Raw genomic sequence first — 18,070 nt, 5'->3', positions numbered from 1 at the left:
ATATCTATCTTATTTACTTATTTTTATGTGGTGCTGAGGATCAAACCCAGTGTCTCACACATGCTAGGCAAGTGCTCTATCACTGAACCACAACCCCAGGCCCCCATAAGTCAAATTTAAATTTTAAAAAAAAGCCTCAAAATGCTTTCTATCAAAACTGTTCTACATTTCTACAAGCAATGTAGGCAAATGTATTTTGCTCATACCATCCTTGTAAAAATATGCTTACTGGAAAAAATGCCTACCCAAGGAAATGTGCCAAATTGGGAGTAGGGGAGGTCCTACAAGAGAAATGTGTCAGCTTATAAAAAAATAATAAGATGCCACAAACGAAATATGGCAACTGGAGGCAGGGGAAGCCCATAAAACACCATGGTGCTATTTGTTTTTAATATGTCTATGATACTTAATAGAGCTATGCACAGTGTTCATATTCTTATCCCCAACATAATCTTTTCTGGAGACCCATGCAAGCCAGTCTCACACAGGTGGGAAGGCAAAATTTTATGCTTTTTGAGGACCATAGGTTCACATATCACTTGCCTTTTGCAAACTAAGAAGCACAATCTAAATTTAAGGCAACAAAATTCAACAAATTATTGCCTGAAAACAACCCAAATGTCTATAAGCTGATGAATGAATAAACAAAATGTTATGTATCCATAGAATGGAATATTATTCAGCCATTAAAAGGAATGATGCATGCTATACTATGGATGTATCATGAATACATTGTAATTGAAAGAGCCAGACACAAAAGAAGATCTAGCATATGGTTCCATTTATATGAAATATCCAGAATGGGCAAATCTATAGACAGAAAGTGGATCAGTGGCTTCCAGAGGCTGATAGAGTAGGGGTGGTGATGACGAGGGAGTTCAGGTTGTCTAGTGGAGGTGATGAAACTATTCTAAAATTGACAGTGGTAATGGCTGCAATAAAATAAGAATACAATAAAATCCAGTGAATTGTACACTACTAACAGATGAATTGATGGGATGTGAATTATATCTCAATAAAGCTGTTTTTTAAAAATGTTTTAAACAAGCTTTGGTGCTGTATTTAAGATTCACAAAAATCGTCAACATTATTTTCATGTCTACTGTAAAGAAAAACAAATCAGCCTTATTTTCATTATCTTTAAATACATTGAGTACACTGCTCTTTTTAAAAAGCCTAGTACAATTATCACTGAATCTTTTTATAGTGAATATAATTTTAGAACATTAATTTTTTTTCACTAACCCTTTTTTTGTCTTTTACTTAGGCAACTATTTGAACAAAGTTCCAAAGTATCTGAAAACATCTGAAAGCCAAAGCATCGCTAATACCCACAAAGAGGAAGCATCTTATGTTTATAAAGAAAAATGCTAGTCACTTAAAGAACAATGCTTCTTAGCCAAAGAAAGAAATGTATTCATTTCAAAACTTTTTCAACTTCATTCTTGCTAGAAAGAACTATATTCCTTTGAACTATTATATTCATTTTTAAAGCAGAAGCTCATATTTCTGGGCTTACTCATCCTATTAGCTAAGAAGGCATAGGGTATTTTCTTGTTGTTTGGTTGGTTTTGTGGGGCTGGGGATCCAAAGCAGGGCCTTTCACATGCTAGGCAAGCATTCTACCACGGAGCACCAGGCCCCTAAGGTATTCTAGATGTCGAGATCCTTGGGCAAACTCTCCTTCCCCCTTGCTGGGGATAGTGAGGGAACAAAGAAATAGCAAACTTTCTTGTCTGGGATACTGAGAGAACAGTGGAACATATATTTAAAATTTTTAAAAAGGGGCTGAGGATGTGGCTCAGTGGTAGAGCTCCTGATTTCAAATCCCAGTGCTACAAAACAAATAGACAGAACTTTATTTGCCAATCATCCCAGAATCCCCTGTGTGGCTGTCCTAATCAATGTTTCCTCCCCCACTGCCTGCCCCACAAAAGGGCCCTCTACAGCCATCACTTCCTTATTTTGTATGGTGTGAAGGAATGGAACCCAAGGCCTTGGGCATAATAGGCAAGCACACTCTGTACCACTGAGCCATACCCTCAGCCCAGAAGAAAAATACTTCTGAGACATAAACTTCTGAGCCTTCCTCCTTAGGAAGTTCATTAATGAAGCACCCAAGGCCAGTCAGTCTGCAACAAAGAGCCAGTTTCAATGTAGAGAGAACTGTGGATTCAAAAGAATTGAGTTTGAATCAGAGTGCTCTCCCTCAGTCCAAGTTCATCTCCAAGCACACTGGTAAACTCACAAAACAGCTTGCTGAACAAAGTGTCTTGCAGTTCAAATGAGAAGGAGCATTTATGCTGTGTTCTATCAAGTCCTGCCTGGCCCCAAGCAAACCTTTCCAGGGAGAAGAATGCCCAAAGTAGAGGGGCCAGCAAGAGAAAAGGGACAGGGCTGGGACTGTGGCTCAGGGGTAGAGCGCTCGCCTAGCACGGGCGGGACCCGGGTTCGATTCTCAGCACCACATGAGAATAAAGGCATTGTGTTGTGTCCATCTACCAAAAAAAAAAAAAAAAAAAAAGATTCTCTCTCTCTCTCTCTCTCTCAAAAACAAAAAAAAAAAAAAAAGAAAAAGAAAAAAAAGAGAGAAAAGGGACAAGCAAGAGATAGAGTCGAAAGTCCTGAAGCTGCTAGAAGAAATGGGGCTGAGCCTCCAAAATGGGCTGGGTTCCTGTCATGGCCACGTGAACAGCCAAAAGTCTTGTAAAATAAACCATCTGGGAAACTTACTCAATATTGAATTTTCCGTTTTGAAAACAGTTCTTCTTAGTCCCAGTCTCATTGTTCCTCCCAAATTACCAGGGTTGTGTTCAGGCATGTCAATCACCTTAGGAAATAAAACAGATTCAGTTTTACCATTTTGTAAAATTATCATTTCCCAAATTTCAAAATGTACTTTTAGAGAAATGGTCATTGGGTCAGCATGTTCCCCAACGTATAATATCTGATCAGTTCCTTGATGTTCCTGTCCAAAAGCAGCCATCCTTCATACCCACCTCACACTGCGCTTCCATTTCATCTCTACTTCTCATCTTTCATTCAAATCACTTGTTAAAAAATTATCAAGAGCATCCTTATGACCCTTTTCCTATCATTTCTCAATCTGTCAGTTCCAAGCAATGTTTACTTTTCAAGTTCTGGGCTTCTGAGGCCTTCTATTTTGGTATTCATGTCTCTCCCAGGATAAACTTCTGGCCACCCATTGCAAGACATTCTCTAAAGATTTTCCATAAGTAAATCTGTCAGTCCTTGTAGAAAGGTAAATCAGAAGTATCTTATCTCTAGAAAACCATTAGAAGAATTCCTTAAAAAACAAAAAGTAATATCCATTCTAGAACATTCTGTGGATCAGGAACCTAAGTAGCACCCTTGATCTCTCCCTCTTCCTCCTATCCAATCTGTCAAGTCCTGTTGATTTACCACCTGCAGACCCTCTTGTCCAATTAAGGAGCAGTAGCCTAATGAGGGCCCTCTCTCTGTGGCCTCACAGAACCAAGTTCTTCCCCTGTCCCTGCCCTTCTCAGTCTGTCTGGTGGGTGTTTTGAGTGTGAGACTGGGGTGGCTTTGTTTTTTCTCACCATTGCATTCCTAGTCCCTGGCATGTGTGGGATCTAGCACATGGTATATGCTGAATGAATGAATGAACTCAAAAGAAACAATTTCAAATTCATCTTTATGGTTATATCACAGAAATTCAGAAACAAGTGACTTTTAAGTTTTTCACCTCTTCTTGTTAATCTGGTAATTCAGGTGTTTTCCGGGTTCACTATGATCTCATGGTTTTGGTTCATCTCTTTTTTTTTTTTTTTAAGTTGTTATAACAGATTGCAGTTGGGTAAATTGACCTGTGCTGATGGAATTGCTTGGGCTTCCCTCATAGAAACTTCCTTTCCTTTTTTCCCCCCACACCCTAACCGTCACATATTGATTGCTCCACTGGCATCCCTGACAACCAGAATTTCCTGAGGTAAGAATTTTCTAAGAAAACAACTGATCTTATCAGTGCCCCAGAACTTTTAGAACCATTTGAACTCTGTGTCCCAAGAGTCACTGAGGGGAAGGGGTGGAGAAAAATCTGGATTACATCCCTCATTGGATGGAGTGCTCCATTCGGAACTGCTCTTGGCCTTGGCATCTCTTCCCTATCTTCTTTCCTTGGCTAATTATGGCTAGATTAAGTATTACTGGAGTGAGGTGAGAGAGGGCATTGGCTTCCAGTTTATGAAGCTGAGCTGCTTATGAACACCTGGCCTTTCTAAGTATTTTCTAGGAAAGGGCAGATAAGACCACACCACCTGCCATGGACTCACAGGAAGTCCTAAGTGTATTCAGAGCCTCAATCTCATTTAACTTCCATTTAAGTTCAGACTATCTAAACCATCTTGGCAGACCACAACAATAAACTCTACTAACATCCTGTTAAACATGTATGGCACATGCCTGTAATCCCAGAAGCTCGGGAGGCTGAGGCAGGAGGATCGAAAGTTTGAGTCCAGACTCAGCAATTTAGCAAGGCCCTAAGCCACTTGGTGAAATGCTGTCTCAAAAAGAAAAAAAATTGCTGGGATTATGGCTCAGTGGTAGAATGGTCGCCTAGCATGCACGAGGCACTGGGTTCAATCCTCAGCACCACATAAATGTAAAATAAAGATATTGTGTCCACCTAAAACTAACAAATAAGTATTTAAAAAAAAAGAAAAGAATTTAAAAAGGGCTTGGGATGTGACTCACTGGTAAAGTACCCCTAGGTTCAATCCCCAGTACTACCAAAAAAAAAAAAAAAAGACACTGTAATTCTCCATCCAATTCACCCACCTTATTGATTTAGCCGAGTCCAGGAACACACATTCTTACAATGTAATATGTTCGGTTATTGGTGACTTTGATATTCAAGAATGCTCTGATCTGAACCATTGAGAATAGATAAAATTACCCAACTAAGATCAGGAAACCTGTCTGTGCTTATTTAGGATGAAGTTAACAGATCTCTCCAGACAAGCAAACAGTTTCAAAACAGTATGGAGGGGCTGGGGATGTGGCTCAAGCCGTAGCGCGCTCGCCTGGCATGCTTGCGGCCCGGGTTCGATCCTCAGCACCACATACAAAGAAAGATATTGTGTCTGCCGAAAACTGAAAAATAAATATTGAAATTCTCTTTAAAAAAAAAAAAAAAAAAAACAGTATGGAGGTGGTGAGGGAAAGAAGGAAAATGTAATAGACTCGGAGGCTGTTAAATACTAAGGCCATTAAATACTCACCCAACATGGGAAAATGTTTAAATTCCTAAAAGAAAAATGTGAGGATGTTATTTAGAAACCTGGAGGAGGTAGGGGCTGGGGCTGTAGCTCAGTGGTAGAGCACTTGCCTAGCATGTGTGAGGCACTGGGTTCAATTCTGAGCACCACACAAAAATAAATAAAATAAAATAAAGATCCATCAAAAACAACAACAACAACAACAAAAACACCCAGATGGATATTGAAAAAAAAAGAAAGAAACCTGGAGGCAAATACCAGGAGAAACATCTAGAAGGGTTGAGAGGGTGAGGAAAGAGTACTGACTCTTTCATTATAGAAGAAACAGTTCTTTGGAACTGTTGGCTTTGCCCATAATATTATTTTAATGAAAATAAAAGTTTAAGGCACAAAGAGTGAAATGTATTACTAAGGCCTTACACGAGGGTATTAGTTCACACTCTCCACAGTGTGTTCAGAAGTAATAAACATGACCTTTCCCTAAAATGAGAGCAAAGAAAGAAATCCCAAAAGGTAACATCTACAGTGCTGCTCTGACTGCAGTGTGCTAACACAGGAACAGTAGAGAAAGAAAAAGTGCAAAGAGATTGGGGAGCAAGGGAAACAGTCCCCCCACTCCAAACAATGCCTTGGAGAGTAGAAGGAGAAAAGCAGAGAGGATCAATAGGAAAAGTACCAGGGAAGGAGGGAACAGGACGGGTCTCTCTAGGTGTGTCTAGGAGGCTCATTAAAGGAAGCCCAGGACTTGCTCAGAATTTCTCATGTGTTCCTCAACAACGATTCCCCAACCCCTTTCTTTCCTGCTGTCCATTAGGTTTTTCCTGTTCCTTTTTGTTTTTCAAGTCTTACTCAGGCAAAGAACCTCACAGTTATCAAACAACACTATTTGCTCAAAAGATGGGCCTGACAGCCTCTTGAGTCATAAGCAACCTGATTCAGCAAAAAAAAAGAACCAAAAGAACCCAAACATCTTTATTCCTTGCATTCCTTCCAAAACAAGCCTCAGCTGGGTGTGGTGGTACATGCCTGTAACCCCAGCAACTCAGGCTGCTGAGGCAGGAGGATTGCAAGTTTAAAGGCTACCTCAGCAACTTAGCAAGACCCTGTCTCAAAATAACAAAATGGCTGGGGATGTAGCTCAGTGGAAGAGGGCCCCTGAGTTCAATCCCTCATATTAAAAAAAAAAAAAAAAAAAAAAAAAAAAAGCCTGAGAGATAGGAGAACATTCTCCTAACTATTTTATTATTGCTGGGTGATCAAAGAAAAGAACCTGAAATATGCTATAGATTTGTTGCCAACATTTTCAAAATAACCCAGACTTTGCATCTAAAAGCAAATTCCTCTTCCATTGCAAAAGGATTGCCTTGGCCCCTCTAATTTGGCCAGAACACTGTCATTTGTTCCCCCAGATCTGTCCATTCTTGGAATTGAGCCATAGACATAAAAAGAATAAAAAAGGATCAATAAGTAATAAAGCTTTAGGAGATGTAAAAGCACCTCATGAGGATAAATATGATACTAATTAACCTTTACTAAACTTTTCTTCAAACCACAATAAAAGTATAATGGGTTCAAGTCCTTATTGCACTCGGGTACCTTCAACAGCAAAGTGTAAGGACGTTCAATTCTCTTACTAATGATGCAACCCCTAATGGCAGTGTGCATGGGGCCTGTCTGATGGAGCTCTGGTCCTTCCTTCCTTTCTTTGCCTTTGGATATTTCACTCGGGGACAATGGGAAAGCTTCACATCTAGCAGACCATCTTCAGTATCTCAGGCAACACGCAAAGCAATTTGCTCAGGTATTTTAGAGTATTCTCTGAGTATATTTACAAGGATTCCCCAACCCATTCCTTTCCTAGCACTCTTTGGTTTTTCTCTTCCTTCTCTTCTTTACTCTGATTTTGATTCTTTACAAGTCCATATTCAAGTTGTACAAAAATATATGGGCTAGCTTTATTGTCAATGGTACTTACCTAATACTGTTTTACACAGCTAGCTCCTGCAGCCTCCGTCACTACAGATCAGATCTAAACTGCTGGGGGCACTCAGGAATCACCTCATGCATGAGCCCAGCTAGCTGTGCTCTCCTTATGGATTCTAACCTGCTGTCTACCTCAGCTACATTGGTCTAATACCAAGGGCTCCTCCACTTCCTCCCCCAACCCTGTGATTCACAAGACCACCTCTTTAATCCTTTTCTGAAGGCACCTTCTCCCTCCCATTCCACAAGAGCCCATGCCTTAGGGAAATCCTCCAGTCCACCTTTTTGCCCCATAATTAATACCATTGCTCTGCCCACCCTCCCAAATAAATAATCTATACATTGTTAACTTATTTTCAGTTAGTCCCTGGAGAAGGCTGAATAATGCCCCCCCACAAAGATGTCCATATCTTAGTCCTTGGAACCCAAGAATCCATGACCTTGGCAAAAGACTTTGCAGATAAGTTAAGGCTCTTGAGAGCCCTCTTGCTGTGTCATAACATGGCAGAAGGCATCACAGGAGAGAAAGAGAGACAGGCTAAACTTAGCCTTTATAAGGAACCCATCCACAAAATAGAAAACTATCCTGGATTATGAGAGTGAACTCAACATAACCGAGTAGGCCCTAAAAAGGAGGAGGCACAAAGGTAATAATCAGAGAAGGTAACTTAATGACAGAATCATACAGAGATTGGAAGATGGGGGGTGGGCCAAGACTAAGTAGCCTCTAGAAGCTAAAAAAATAAAAAAAAAAAAAACAATAACAAGCAAACAGATTCCACCATAGAACATCCAGAAAGAACACAGCTCTGCCAACCAACCCACTTTATACTTCTGACCTCCATGATTGAAAGAATTTGTACTGTAGGGCTGGGAATATAGCTCAGTTGGTAGAGTGCTTGCTTCACATGCATGAGGCCCTGGGTTCAATCTCCAGCACCACAAAAAAAATTTTAAAAAGAAATTTTTATTGTTTCAAGCCACTGTGTTTGTGGTAATTTGTTACAGCAGCAATAAGAAGCTAATACATTATTTAGATGTTTCTGTAGACATCCATTTCGTAGCACTGTTGTGAGGATTTCATGATGTCACTGAAGTCGGGTGCTTAGGACAAAGGAGTGCCCATGGTAAAAATAAACTCTCAGTAAGCATTGGCTATAATCAGGAGGCCTCTAAAACTCAATCACTGAGCATGAACACAGACAGGCCCAAAGGCAACAGACTCACAACCCAGGGAAAGGTTAAAAGTAGAAAAGAAAGTGAACTCTGAGGGTCCAGGAAAGGCAGGCACCAGATAAGAGGACAGGCAAACTATAATATAATAACCAGTCTTGAGTATTTATCATTTGATGGAGTGGTTATCATAATAAAATATAATAACCACCCCATCAACTGTAGCTCACAAGTGATCTTTTGAGAAGACAGATGATTTTAGGAATAGCTATAATTTAGTATTCAAGGTTTCTTTTAAACTTCAAGATCACATGATAGCATTCCACATGTGTTCTGCTTTGCAAAGACTGGGTACCAACACTGTACCCTCTTTCTCAAAGGGCTTTTTCAGGCACTGCATACTGTTCACTTGGAGCAGAATAACATGGCCATGGAAGTTTGTGGCACCCTGAGCTTTTAAAATAAATTACTCTTGGTTTTCCTAAGGAAAAGTTAAGTCTGTTCAAAGATCAAGCAATTGAGCAGCAAGATGATAAATAACCTTTGCCTCTCCATTTTTCCATTACCAACCTTGTACCTGTCATTCTTTCCCCTTCTCGCATTTCAAAATGCACTCTTGTGAACACTCCCTGCATTTATCGCTTGTCTCCATATATTTCTAGTTAATGTTTCATGAGACTATCTATTAGTGGATTTAGTGTTTCTGACTGCAGGCTTACCCTCGTGGATTTAAGTCTATGGGTAAAGAGGTGTCACTGGAGGAAATGAGCAAGCACAACTGAAAAGACCCACAGGTTGTTTTTCAATTTCTGTTAGCATTTGCTGCTGTATAAGTTCTGACAAGCAGCACTGGGCCCATTTTAATTGGGGATCTTTCCTTGAAATGAGAAGTTGTAACCTGAAAGACGGTTAACTGATAAAAGCGCTTCTTAGAATGTATTTACACACACACACACACACACACACACACATATGTACATGTCATATACACCATGTGTCATGTTATATGTGTTCTTTATATAAAATGTTATCTGTCATATAATCTATTTCTATTAAGATTATAGGGGCTGAGGATATAGCTCAGTTGGTAGAGTGCCTGCCTTGCATGAACAAGGCCCTGAGTTCAATCCCCAGGACCACACACACACACACACAAAAAAAGATTCTATAGTTATTGGGCTAGGGGTGTAGGTCAGGGGTAGAACACTTGCCCAGCATCCATGAAGCCCTGGGCTCAACTCCCACAACCACAAAAAAGTTAGATAATTATTACAATCATATTCTTCAATATACATACTAGAAGAGAAATATAATAACCACCCCATCAACTAACTGTAGCTCACAGTGATCATTTGAGGGGACAGATAGTCTTAAGATTCTGTTTCAATAATTGGAGAGATTTGAATATAGTCTGTGATAATGGCATTGCAACTATGTGGGAGCATGTCCTTGTAGTGGGGGTGGGGGGGGACACATGCTGAGGCATTTAGGGGTAAGTACGTAAATGTTCACAACTGATTCTCAAATGGTTCATGGTGGAGAGGGGTTGGTCCAGAGAAAGAGAAAGCAAACATGAAAATATTAGCAATTAATGAATCTAGTCAAAAGGTAGACTAGAATTCGCTGTACTATTCTTGGTACTTTTTTATAGACTCAAAATATTTTTAAAAGATGTTGAAGAAAAAAGATAGTTCTTGATATGGTTATTCACAAAAGCTGACTTCTTCCTAAGAGAACAGAACCTACACATAAAAACATCAGAAATTTTCTAAAATTTCAATTTAAAAAGCACTGTTAAAATCAGAATATTTTTGTGTAAAATCTTACAATTAAAAACACAATGCCTGTCTTAACTCCAACCAGTGAGTGAACACATATTCTATACTGGTGCAAACCAGAGTTCAATAATCTATAATAAAAATAATAATACATGCAAGACAGAGAAGACACATGGAATGATAAATACTCAAGACTGGTAGGAAGCTTTTAAGGAACCCTTTAAGATTTCACGTTTGTTCTCCAATGTAAAGACAGCTCTAGATTTTTACAGCTGAAAAGCATCAGGGAGAAATACAATCTGATAGTTCAAGCCTCAATTTGTGGGTGATATAATACAGGTCAGAGAAAATTATACCAGTGTGGAAGTGTACAAGTGTTTAAAAGCTGTTAAGTGCTTTTAAAGTCGACCCGGAACCCCTTCCTGTGACTTATGATCGGTATTAGATCAATGTCCCCTGGTAATGGCCTAGTTATTTCATGGAACTCTTTCCAATATAAATCAATTTTGTCTACAATTTTAAATCCTGGCAGTTCCAAAAAAGTTTGAAGGATTTCCAATTGTATTAGAGTAGGCTGAGTGTTTTTGTAAGTTTGTAGAATGATTCCCAAAATATACTTGGTAAGGAAAAGGCTAATGAGAAAAATAAAGCAGACAATGGGATCTAAGAATAATGGAAAAGTTGAAAAATGACCATGTTACTCAATAATCTTGCTTTGCCAAATGAAACCCCAAATTATTAGGTATCTCCTTCCCGTATCTTAAAAGTGCTTCTGAAGCAATACTTCCATTCATTCATTCATGTATTGAAATATTTAAGTAACTGTCTTGTCCAAGACATAAGTGGAGACTTCAAGGGCCATACTAAAATTTTTTTATTAGAGCTTAATGGTGAATGGCCCTGCTAAAATTTTTTAAACTATGTAACATTTTCCTTCTGTGATAGCATTTTTTTTTCCTGGATATGAAGAAAGTGATTTTTTTTCAAGCCTAAGAATGCAACTAAATTGAAAACAATCGTCCACATTTAACTCAATCTGAAATGTGAACTGTGAGCAAATATCTTAATTTTACATTGGAGGGAAAATAAAACCTAAGGAAGACAAAAATCCAAGTTTGCTCTTGGGACTCTGAACCATTAATCAATTAACTGTTGAGGTAGCCCTTTATTGGATCTTGCCCTTAATTAACAGGTTTATGCGGACTTAAGCTTGGGTTTCAAAAACCATTAATAATTACCCTTAAATGGCAAACAAAAGGAAAATTTCATAATCAGGGTGGTGTGTCTTTAAAGACTATAAAAGTCACAGGATCCTTCCCAACTCTTCACGCATCTCTGATTCTTCTACCAGCTGCACAGTCAGGCGACCAGGTTAGTGTGATTTTAGTCCCATCTAGAGCTCCTTCTGCTTGCAGGAATACTTTACTTCCTTTAAGAATGGTGTTCAAGTAAGTAGGCTGGAGAGAAAGTGGGTTTTTGCCATCTACGGATATTACCAGTAACTTAAGAGGCTAGAAGCTATGGTCAGAGATTCTTCAAGACTGCAGCCTAGAGTATAGACCGTGGACATGAGAGAGGAATGTTATTAATTACTAAGAAAAATGTTTATCTCCAGGGATTATTTCCTAACAGATGTATTCTAAGAACAGACATTTAACATACTATCTAAGTTTGTTTTATGCAGTGCTGGGGATCAAAAACAGGGCCTTGTACCCATTTATATTTCAAAAGCATTTAAACTTGTGCTAATTTCTGTTATGCACTTAAATTTGCAAGTATTTTACCACTGAGCTACATCCCTAGCTCTAAGATTATTTTTTTTTAAGAGAGAAAAAAAAATCTTTTTTATAGGTGGACACAACACAATGGTGCCTTTATTTTTTTTTTTATGTGGTACCGAGAATCAAACCCAGGTCCTGCCCGTGCTAGGCAAGCTCTCTACCACTGAGCCACAATCCCAGCCCAAAAATTATTTTTAAAACCCATTGACAGGGCCTAGGGTTGTGGCTCAGTGGTAGAGCACTTGCCTGGCAGACGTGAGGCACTGAGTTCAATCCTCAGTACCACATAAAAATAAGTAAATGATAAAAGTATTGTGTCCATCTACAACTAATATGTATTTTAAAAAAACGATGATTACTAGTGCCATTCCCATGTTCCCACCCTGACCCTCTCTTCTCCTCTCTTTCTTCTTATTCTCCCATCTGGGCCAAGGAAAAGCCCCAGTAGAACTAAAATTCTGCTGATAACACTCAGCATAAAACTCCATTTGAATTTTTTGGTAAATTAATTTCCTTCCAGGACTCCAAAATGAGTTGTAAAAAGTCTCCCGAAGAATTGAAGAGAATTTTTGAAAAATATGCAGCCAAAGAAGGTGATCCGGACCAGCTGTCGAAGGATGAACTGAAGCTATTGATTCAGACTGAATTCCCTACTCTGCTCAAAGTGAGTACAGGTCTACAGAGCTGTTGAATGATCTTCAGATGGTGGGAGGGGCGGAGGAGGAAAAGGAGCCCAGAGCAGGCACTTTCCCTAAAGTCAGGCAAACTCCCTGAAAAGAGGGGCCCAGCCTTCTACCCCTCCCACGGCCTCAGCACAGAACTCTCTATGGTAAATGGCTTTGGCCAAGCTATGCCTGCAAGACCCACAAGTCACCATGCAAATTCACTAAGGCCTTTGGCCTGGTTTCAGCACCTCTGTGCCAGGCTTTAGGAAAACAAAGAGGACTGCAAAATAATATTTACTGGCCTGGAATGTGCTTCATTTTTTTTTTAAATGTAGTGCCCTCAACAAAACCAACACTTCCTTGGAAATGTGTTAAGAAAACCCGGCTTCAGGCTGACAAATTGCCCTGTGGGCACCCATTTATATTTCAAAACCATTTAAATTTGTGCTAATTTGTATTATGTGCTTAAGTTTGTGTTAATGAGGCAACCATGCACTTCTAAACAACTTTCCAGAAAGGATTAAATTTCTTTGGCAATCAAGTTTCATATCAAAACCATCTCAGAGTCAACAAAATCATAATGTGTCCAGAGGTGGTGGGAGGGCCTGATTCTCTTTGCTCTGATATACTTTCTTTGCCTTTGTTAGAGAAAAAATATTTATGACACTTGATAAAGATAGTAAGGCAGTTATTGGGGATGGGGGGAGGGGAACAATCAGGATAAGTATGGGGATTACCATGGGGTCTTGCAATGGGAGAGAGACCAGTTCAACTTGGGACTCCAACAAAGACAGATGGGGGTTTATAACCAAGGTTTGCAGGGTGGAATCAGCTGGTGGAAAATACTAGTGAAACAACAAGGATAAAGTGACCTGACAGGATTTTTGCTAAAGGCAGGCCAAGTTAAAAAGATAACCAGGGCAATCAGATCCCAAGGGCTAAGGATTTTCCCCAAATTGACTTAGCAGGTTTCTTGCTCAAACTGGATTCCCAGAGAGGAAAGCTCAACACCAGGCCCAGTCAAGCAGAAGACTCAAGGAAGGCTAAGATTTGGTTAGGGACATAGTTTTTGTCTTTGTCACTTTGCAACTAAACATGACTGTGCAGCAGTTACAGCCAATTCAGAAGAAAGCATTTGTTTCAAGTACCCTTGCTTTCTAGGTTTTAATCAGAAATGTCCCCTTCTGCCACTATGGCATTTGGAAAGATTTCTGTTTGTAATACTAAAAAGAAAAAAAAAAAAACCTGCTGAATTCAACAACATTATAATCTGATGTTTCCTCATTTTCTTAGAGTTGCAATATAAAGTAACTCGTGTGTGTGTGTGTGTGTGTGTGTGTGTGTGTACACGCACGTGTGCACGCAAGCTCATGCATGTGTGTTGCTGGAAATTGAACCCAGGGCCTGGTGCATGCTAAGCAGGGACTCTAACCTTGAGCCACACCCCCAACTCCTAAAAATAACTTTTTTGATGTGGTGATAGGCATCAAACCCATGGTCTTGTGCACACTATGCAAGTGCTCTGCCATTGAGCTACATACTCAGCCCTAAAATAACCTTTAAAAACAGTTAAAAGCACTAGCAATAAAAAATGATTCTCAATTAAAAGAACAAAAAGAAAAATAACAATCTAACAGGAAAACCCAGGCAACTAAACGAGTCATTTTAAAAGGTAAGACTCACCAGGCATGGTGGCCCTTGTCTATAATACCAGCTACTCTAGCAGCTGAGGCAGGAGGATCACAAGTTCAAGGCCAACTTAGCAAGAACCTGTCTCAAAATAAAAACTTAGCAAGAACCTGTCTCAAAATAAAAGCTTAGTAAGAACCTGTCTCAAAATAAAAACTCAAAAGGGTTAGGGATGTGGCTCAATGGTAGAATGTTCCGAAGTTTGATACCCAGTAGCACAAAGAGGAAAAAAAGACTAGTGAATTTTTCTTTATTTTATATATTTCCTATAAAAAGTACATAAGACTATTATAATTTAGAAAAAGTTAGGAAGATTAATAGTAAGTTTTGAGAGTCTGCTTACATGTACCTGATTATATTTACTAAGGTTTTCCAGCTATACTTTGTATTATTATCAACTTATATGGTTTGGAATTTAGTAAATGCTTTGCATTTATAAAGCAGATGTTGAATAACTTAACAGTTTGGCCTTGTGATTCCCCAAAGAGTCAAGTGTCTTTGCAGGACTCTTAAGGATTAAAATACACCCTGCCTGGAGAGATCTGTTGTATAGCAAAGTAAATAAACTCGGCACTCACCTGTCCATTTAAAAATAGTTAATAAAGTAAATTAAATGTTGTTTATTTTAACCACTATTTTGTGTATACATACCTATAGATATAGAGAGACAGACAATGTAATTTGAAGTTGACACAAACTTAACAGTTATTTCAATAGGCTTTCTAAGTATTATTTGGCCACAGATAGATAAAATTCCAAGCAGTAATGGTTTTAAGATTTGAGCTTTATGGCAGACACACACAAAAAAAATAAGTCTGCTTAGGATACAGGAATACCAGTAGTCACAAAGCCTGAACATAAGCTCATGGGGCATCTCAACCCTGGTCCTGGACCAGCAGCATCAGCCCCACCTAGGGACCTGTTGAAAATACTGATGTCAGGCCCTCCACAGGACTAGTGAATGATAAACTCTGACCCCCATGAAGCTAGCCATCTGTGCCTACTAAGGTCAGGAAGCCCATCAGGTGACTCTAATGCATGCTAAAGCATGAAAACTGGTGACCCAAAGTCATCTTGGATAATCCAGAGGTGTGCTGCTGCCCAGGGTTTGGGAAAATCCCAGGTGGTGGCTCCTTACAGTGTTGGGCTCTGGGGTCAATGTCTGAAGCCCAAGCCCTCTGCTAACTACTGTGCATTCTGGAGCAAGTTATCAGCTGTCTCTGGACCTCAGGTTCCTCACCTATAAAGTAGGTCTCCCCTATAGAGTGGCTGAGAGGATAACACAGGCTATAAAGGCCTCACTTGACCCACGGCAATATGGGCCAGCTAGTCCTCACTGCCTGCTGCCTCTGGTTATATGGCAGCCACAGGCCTGGAGCCAGAGACAAAACCAGCTCCTAGGAAAAGCTTGAAGCAGAGGTCTTCAAATGTTTGTGGGTCAGGGATAGTCTGGTAAAGCCCATGGACCCCTTCTGAGGAATATTTTAGAGGCACAAAGAAAAAGTCCCAAGATCATATTTTTTAAAGTACATAAAATACACATTATTCTATTAAATATTAAATGTGATATAGTTAAAAAAAGAAAGGTACTGTGACATGGACCAACCTAAAGCTGGTTTTTCCACACCTAACCAACAGGAGCACATGACTGGAAACTCAGGCAGCCTTCTTGAAAACAACACTCAGTCTCTCTAATTTCAGAGAATGTGTAGCAGTATCTGATTCATCTCCCCCCAACATGTCATCCTTTTTGTCTAAAACCAGGGTTCAAGCACTATCGACGACCTCTTTAAAGAACTGGACAAGAATGGAGATGGAGAAGTTAGTTTCGAAGAATTCCAAGTGTTAGTAAGAAAGATATCCCAATGAAGGAGCAAACAAAACAGCATCCTGAGCTCTGAACTGAGAGCACCTGGTTCTAACTCACATGGAATCCTCAGATTTCCAGTTGAATTCTTTACAATTATAATGATCTGGCCATGAGATCCACTTATTGTCAATAAAGAAATTCTTAGACATCTCTCCCCTCGTTGAGTACTGACTCTCTTCACTGAGTATATTTAAAATTACTATAAATTCCTGACTCATCTGATTTTAAGATTTTTCAAAATGGGGCTGGAGATGGGGCTAGTGGTAGAGCATTTGCTTAGCATATGCAAAGTCCAACACCATACAAAAAAAGAGAGAGACTCCAAATAACTATGTGAGTGTACCCAAGACCACAAAGATGGTGTCAGGGACTTGAAAAGAATCCTGGAGTGTCAAAGCAAGGCCCTCACTCCACTTTTCCAGAAGAAATAACTCAGTTCCTTGTTTTCTCCCCCCAACTACTCAGTCCTGGCGTCATTTCCAATTTCAACCCTTATTTCATGTTATTCAATAACCAGTGAGGAACAAACTTCAAAAGCAGACACTTGTCTTTAAGTCATCTCCCAGCACTCACTGTGCCTTTTGAAGGAATGACCCTCGAGGGAACAGAAGGAACACAGGACCAAGAGTCAGTCGCTCTGCTCCTAACTGAGGGGTGGCCCTCAGGTCTACCAGCCTAACATCTTGGTTCTAGAAAACAACATTCTGAACAATGTTTTTCAATCTTTTTTTTATTTTTAACTCATGCTGGGAGCCAAAATTGCCAAGCTTTACTTTCTGTAGAACACATCAGAAAGCTATGGAACCATTTCCCCTTCAAAATGTAGAAAATAGCAATAATGAGTGTTTTTCAACTGTCTAAGCCCTTCAAAAGATCGCTGTATTATCCTACCCTAAACTGAGACTCCAGGGGTTTTCTTTTTAACCTAATGAACTTAAGTGTATACTGGGTGTGTCAGTCAAGGTGGCTGCTGTCATTTACTTTTATATACACACACACACACACACACACACACACACACACACACACACACACAGCGCCAGTAGCTTAAAGACCCTCAAAGGCAGCCAGTAGAGCAAAAGCCCAGGCTCCCATCCAAGTTTAAGGCCAGCCTGGGCAAACTTAATGAGACCCTGTCTCAAAATATAATTTTAAAAGGGCTGTGGATGTAGCTCAGTGGTAGAGCACTTGTCTTGTAGGTGCAAGGACCTGAGTTCAATCTCCTGTGCAGAAATTTTAAGAAAAAAAAAGGGGGGAGAGGGAAATACTCGTTCCCTTGTTTAAGAATTATCAGGTCCAGCGGCTCAGGAGGCTGAGGCTGGAGGATCACAAGTTCAAAACCAGCCTCAGAGGCTGGGGAATGTGGCTCAAGTGGTAGCACGCTCGCCTAGCATGCATGCGGCCTGGGTTCGATCCTCAGCACCACATACCAACAAAGATGTTGTGTCCGCTGAAAACTAAAATAAATAAATAAATATTTAAAAAAAAAAAAACAGCCTCAGCAACTTAGTGAGGCGTTTAGCAATTCAGTGAGATCCTATCTCTAAATAAAATACAAAAAAAAAAAAAACAAAACAGGGCTGAGGATGTGGCTCAGTGGTTGAGCACCCCTGGGTTCAATCCTCAGTACCAAAAAAAAAAAAAAAAAAAGAATGATCAGGCATTTGGGATTTAGCTCATTCACAGAGCATAAGGCCCGGAATTTGGTCTTTGGACTCAGCCCAGAAAAAAAAAAGAAGTACCAGTCTAGCCAGGTGTGACTCATGACGCACACCTATATTCCCAGTGGTTCAGGAGGGAAAGGCAGAAGGACTGCAAATTCAACACCAGCTCAGCAACTCAGTGAGGCCCTAAGAACTTAAGGAGACCCTGT

General features: G+C 39.8%; 2 protein-coding genes across 4 annotated transcripts in view; one reads left to right on the top strand and one right to left on the bottom strand.

Moving 5' to 3' along the window:
* Positions 1-18,070, bottom strand: part of Ctps2 (CTP synthase 2) — a 100,085-nt gene that overhangs the window by 30,282 nt on the left and 51,733 nt on the right. For all 3 annotated transcript variants that reach the window (XM_026396718.2, XM_077793774.1, XM_026396716.2), the window contains exon 14: positions 2,734-2,830. In XM_026396718.2, coding sequence (XP_026252503.1) covers positions 2,734-2,830 — 97 coding nt within the window. The remainder of the gene's footprint in view (positions 1-2,733; positions 2,831-18,070) is intronic.
* Positions 12,503-16,196, top strand: S100g (S100 calcium binding protein G). Its single transcript, XM_026396719.2, has 2 exons — positions 12,503-12,637; positions 16,092-16,196. The coding sequence occupies exons 1-2, from the start codon at positions 12,503-12,505 to the stop codon at positions 16,194-16,196; spliced, it is 240 nt and encodes a 79-aa protein (XP_026252504.1).

The sequence above is a fragment of the Urocitellus parryii genome, chromosome X (genome assembly GCF_045843805.1).
Source record: "Urocitellus parryii isolate mUroPar1 chromosome X, mUroPar1.hap1, whole genome shotgun sequence".
In the NCBI taxonomy this organism is placed as follows: Eukaryota; Metazoa; Chordata; class Mammalia; order Rodentia; family Sciuridae; genus Urocitellus; species Urocitellus parryii.
The sequence above is the reverse complement of the archived record's forward strand: the minus strand, read 5'-3'. Positions and strand labels throughout refer to the sequence as shown.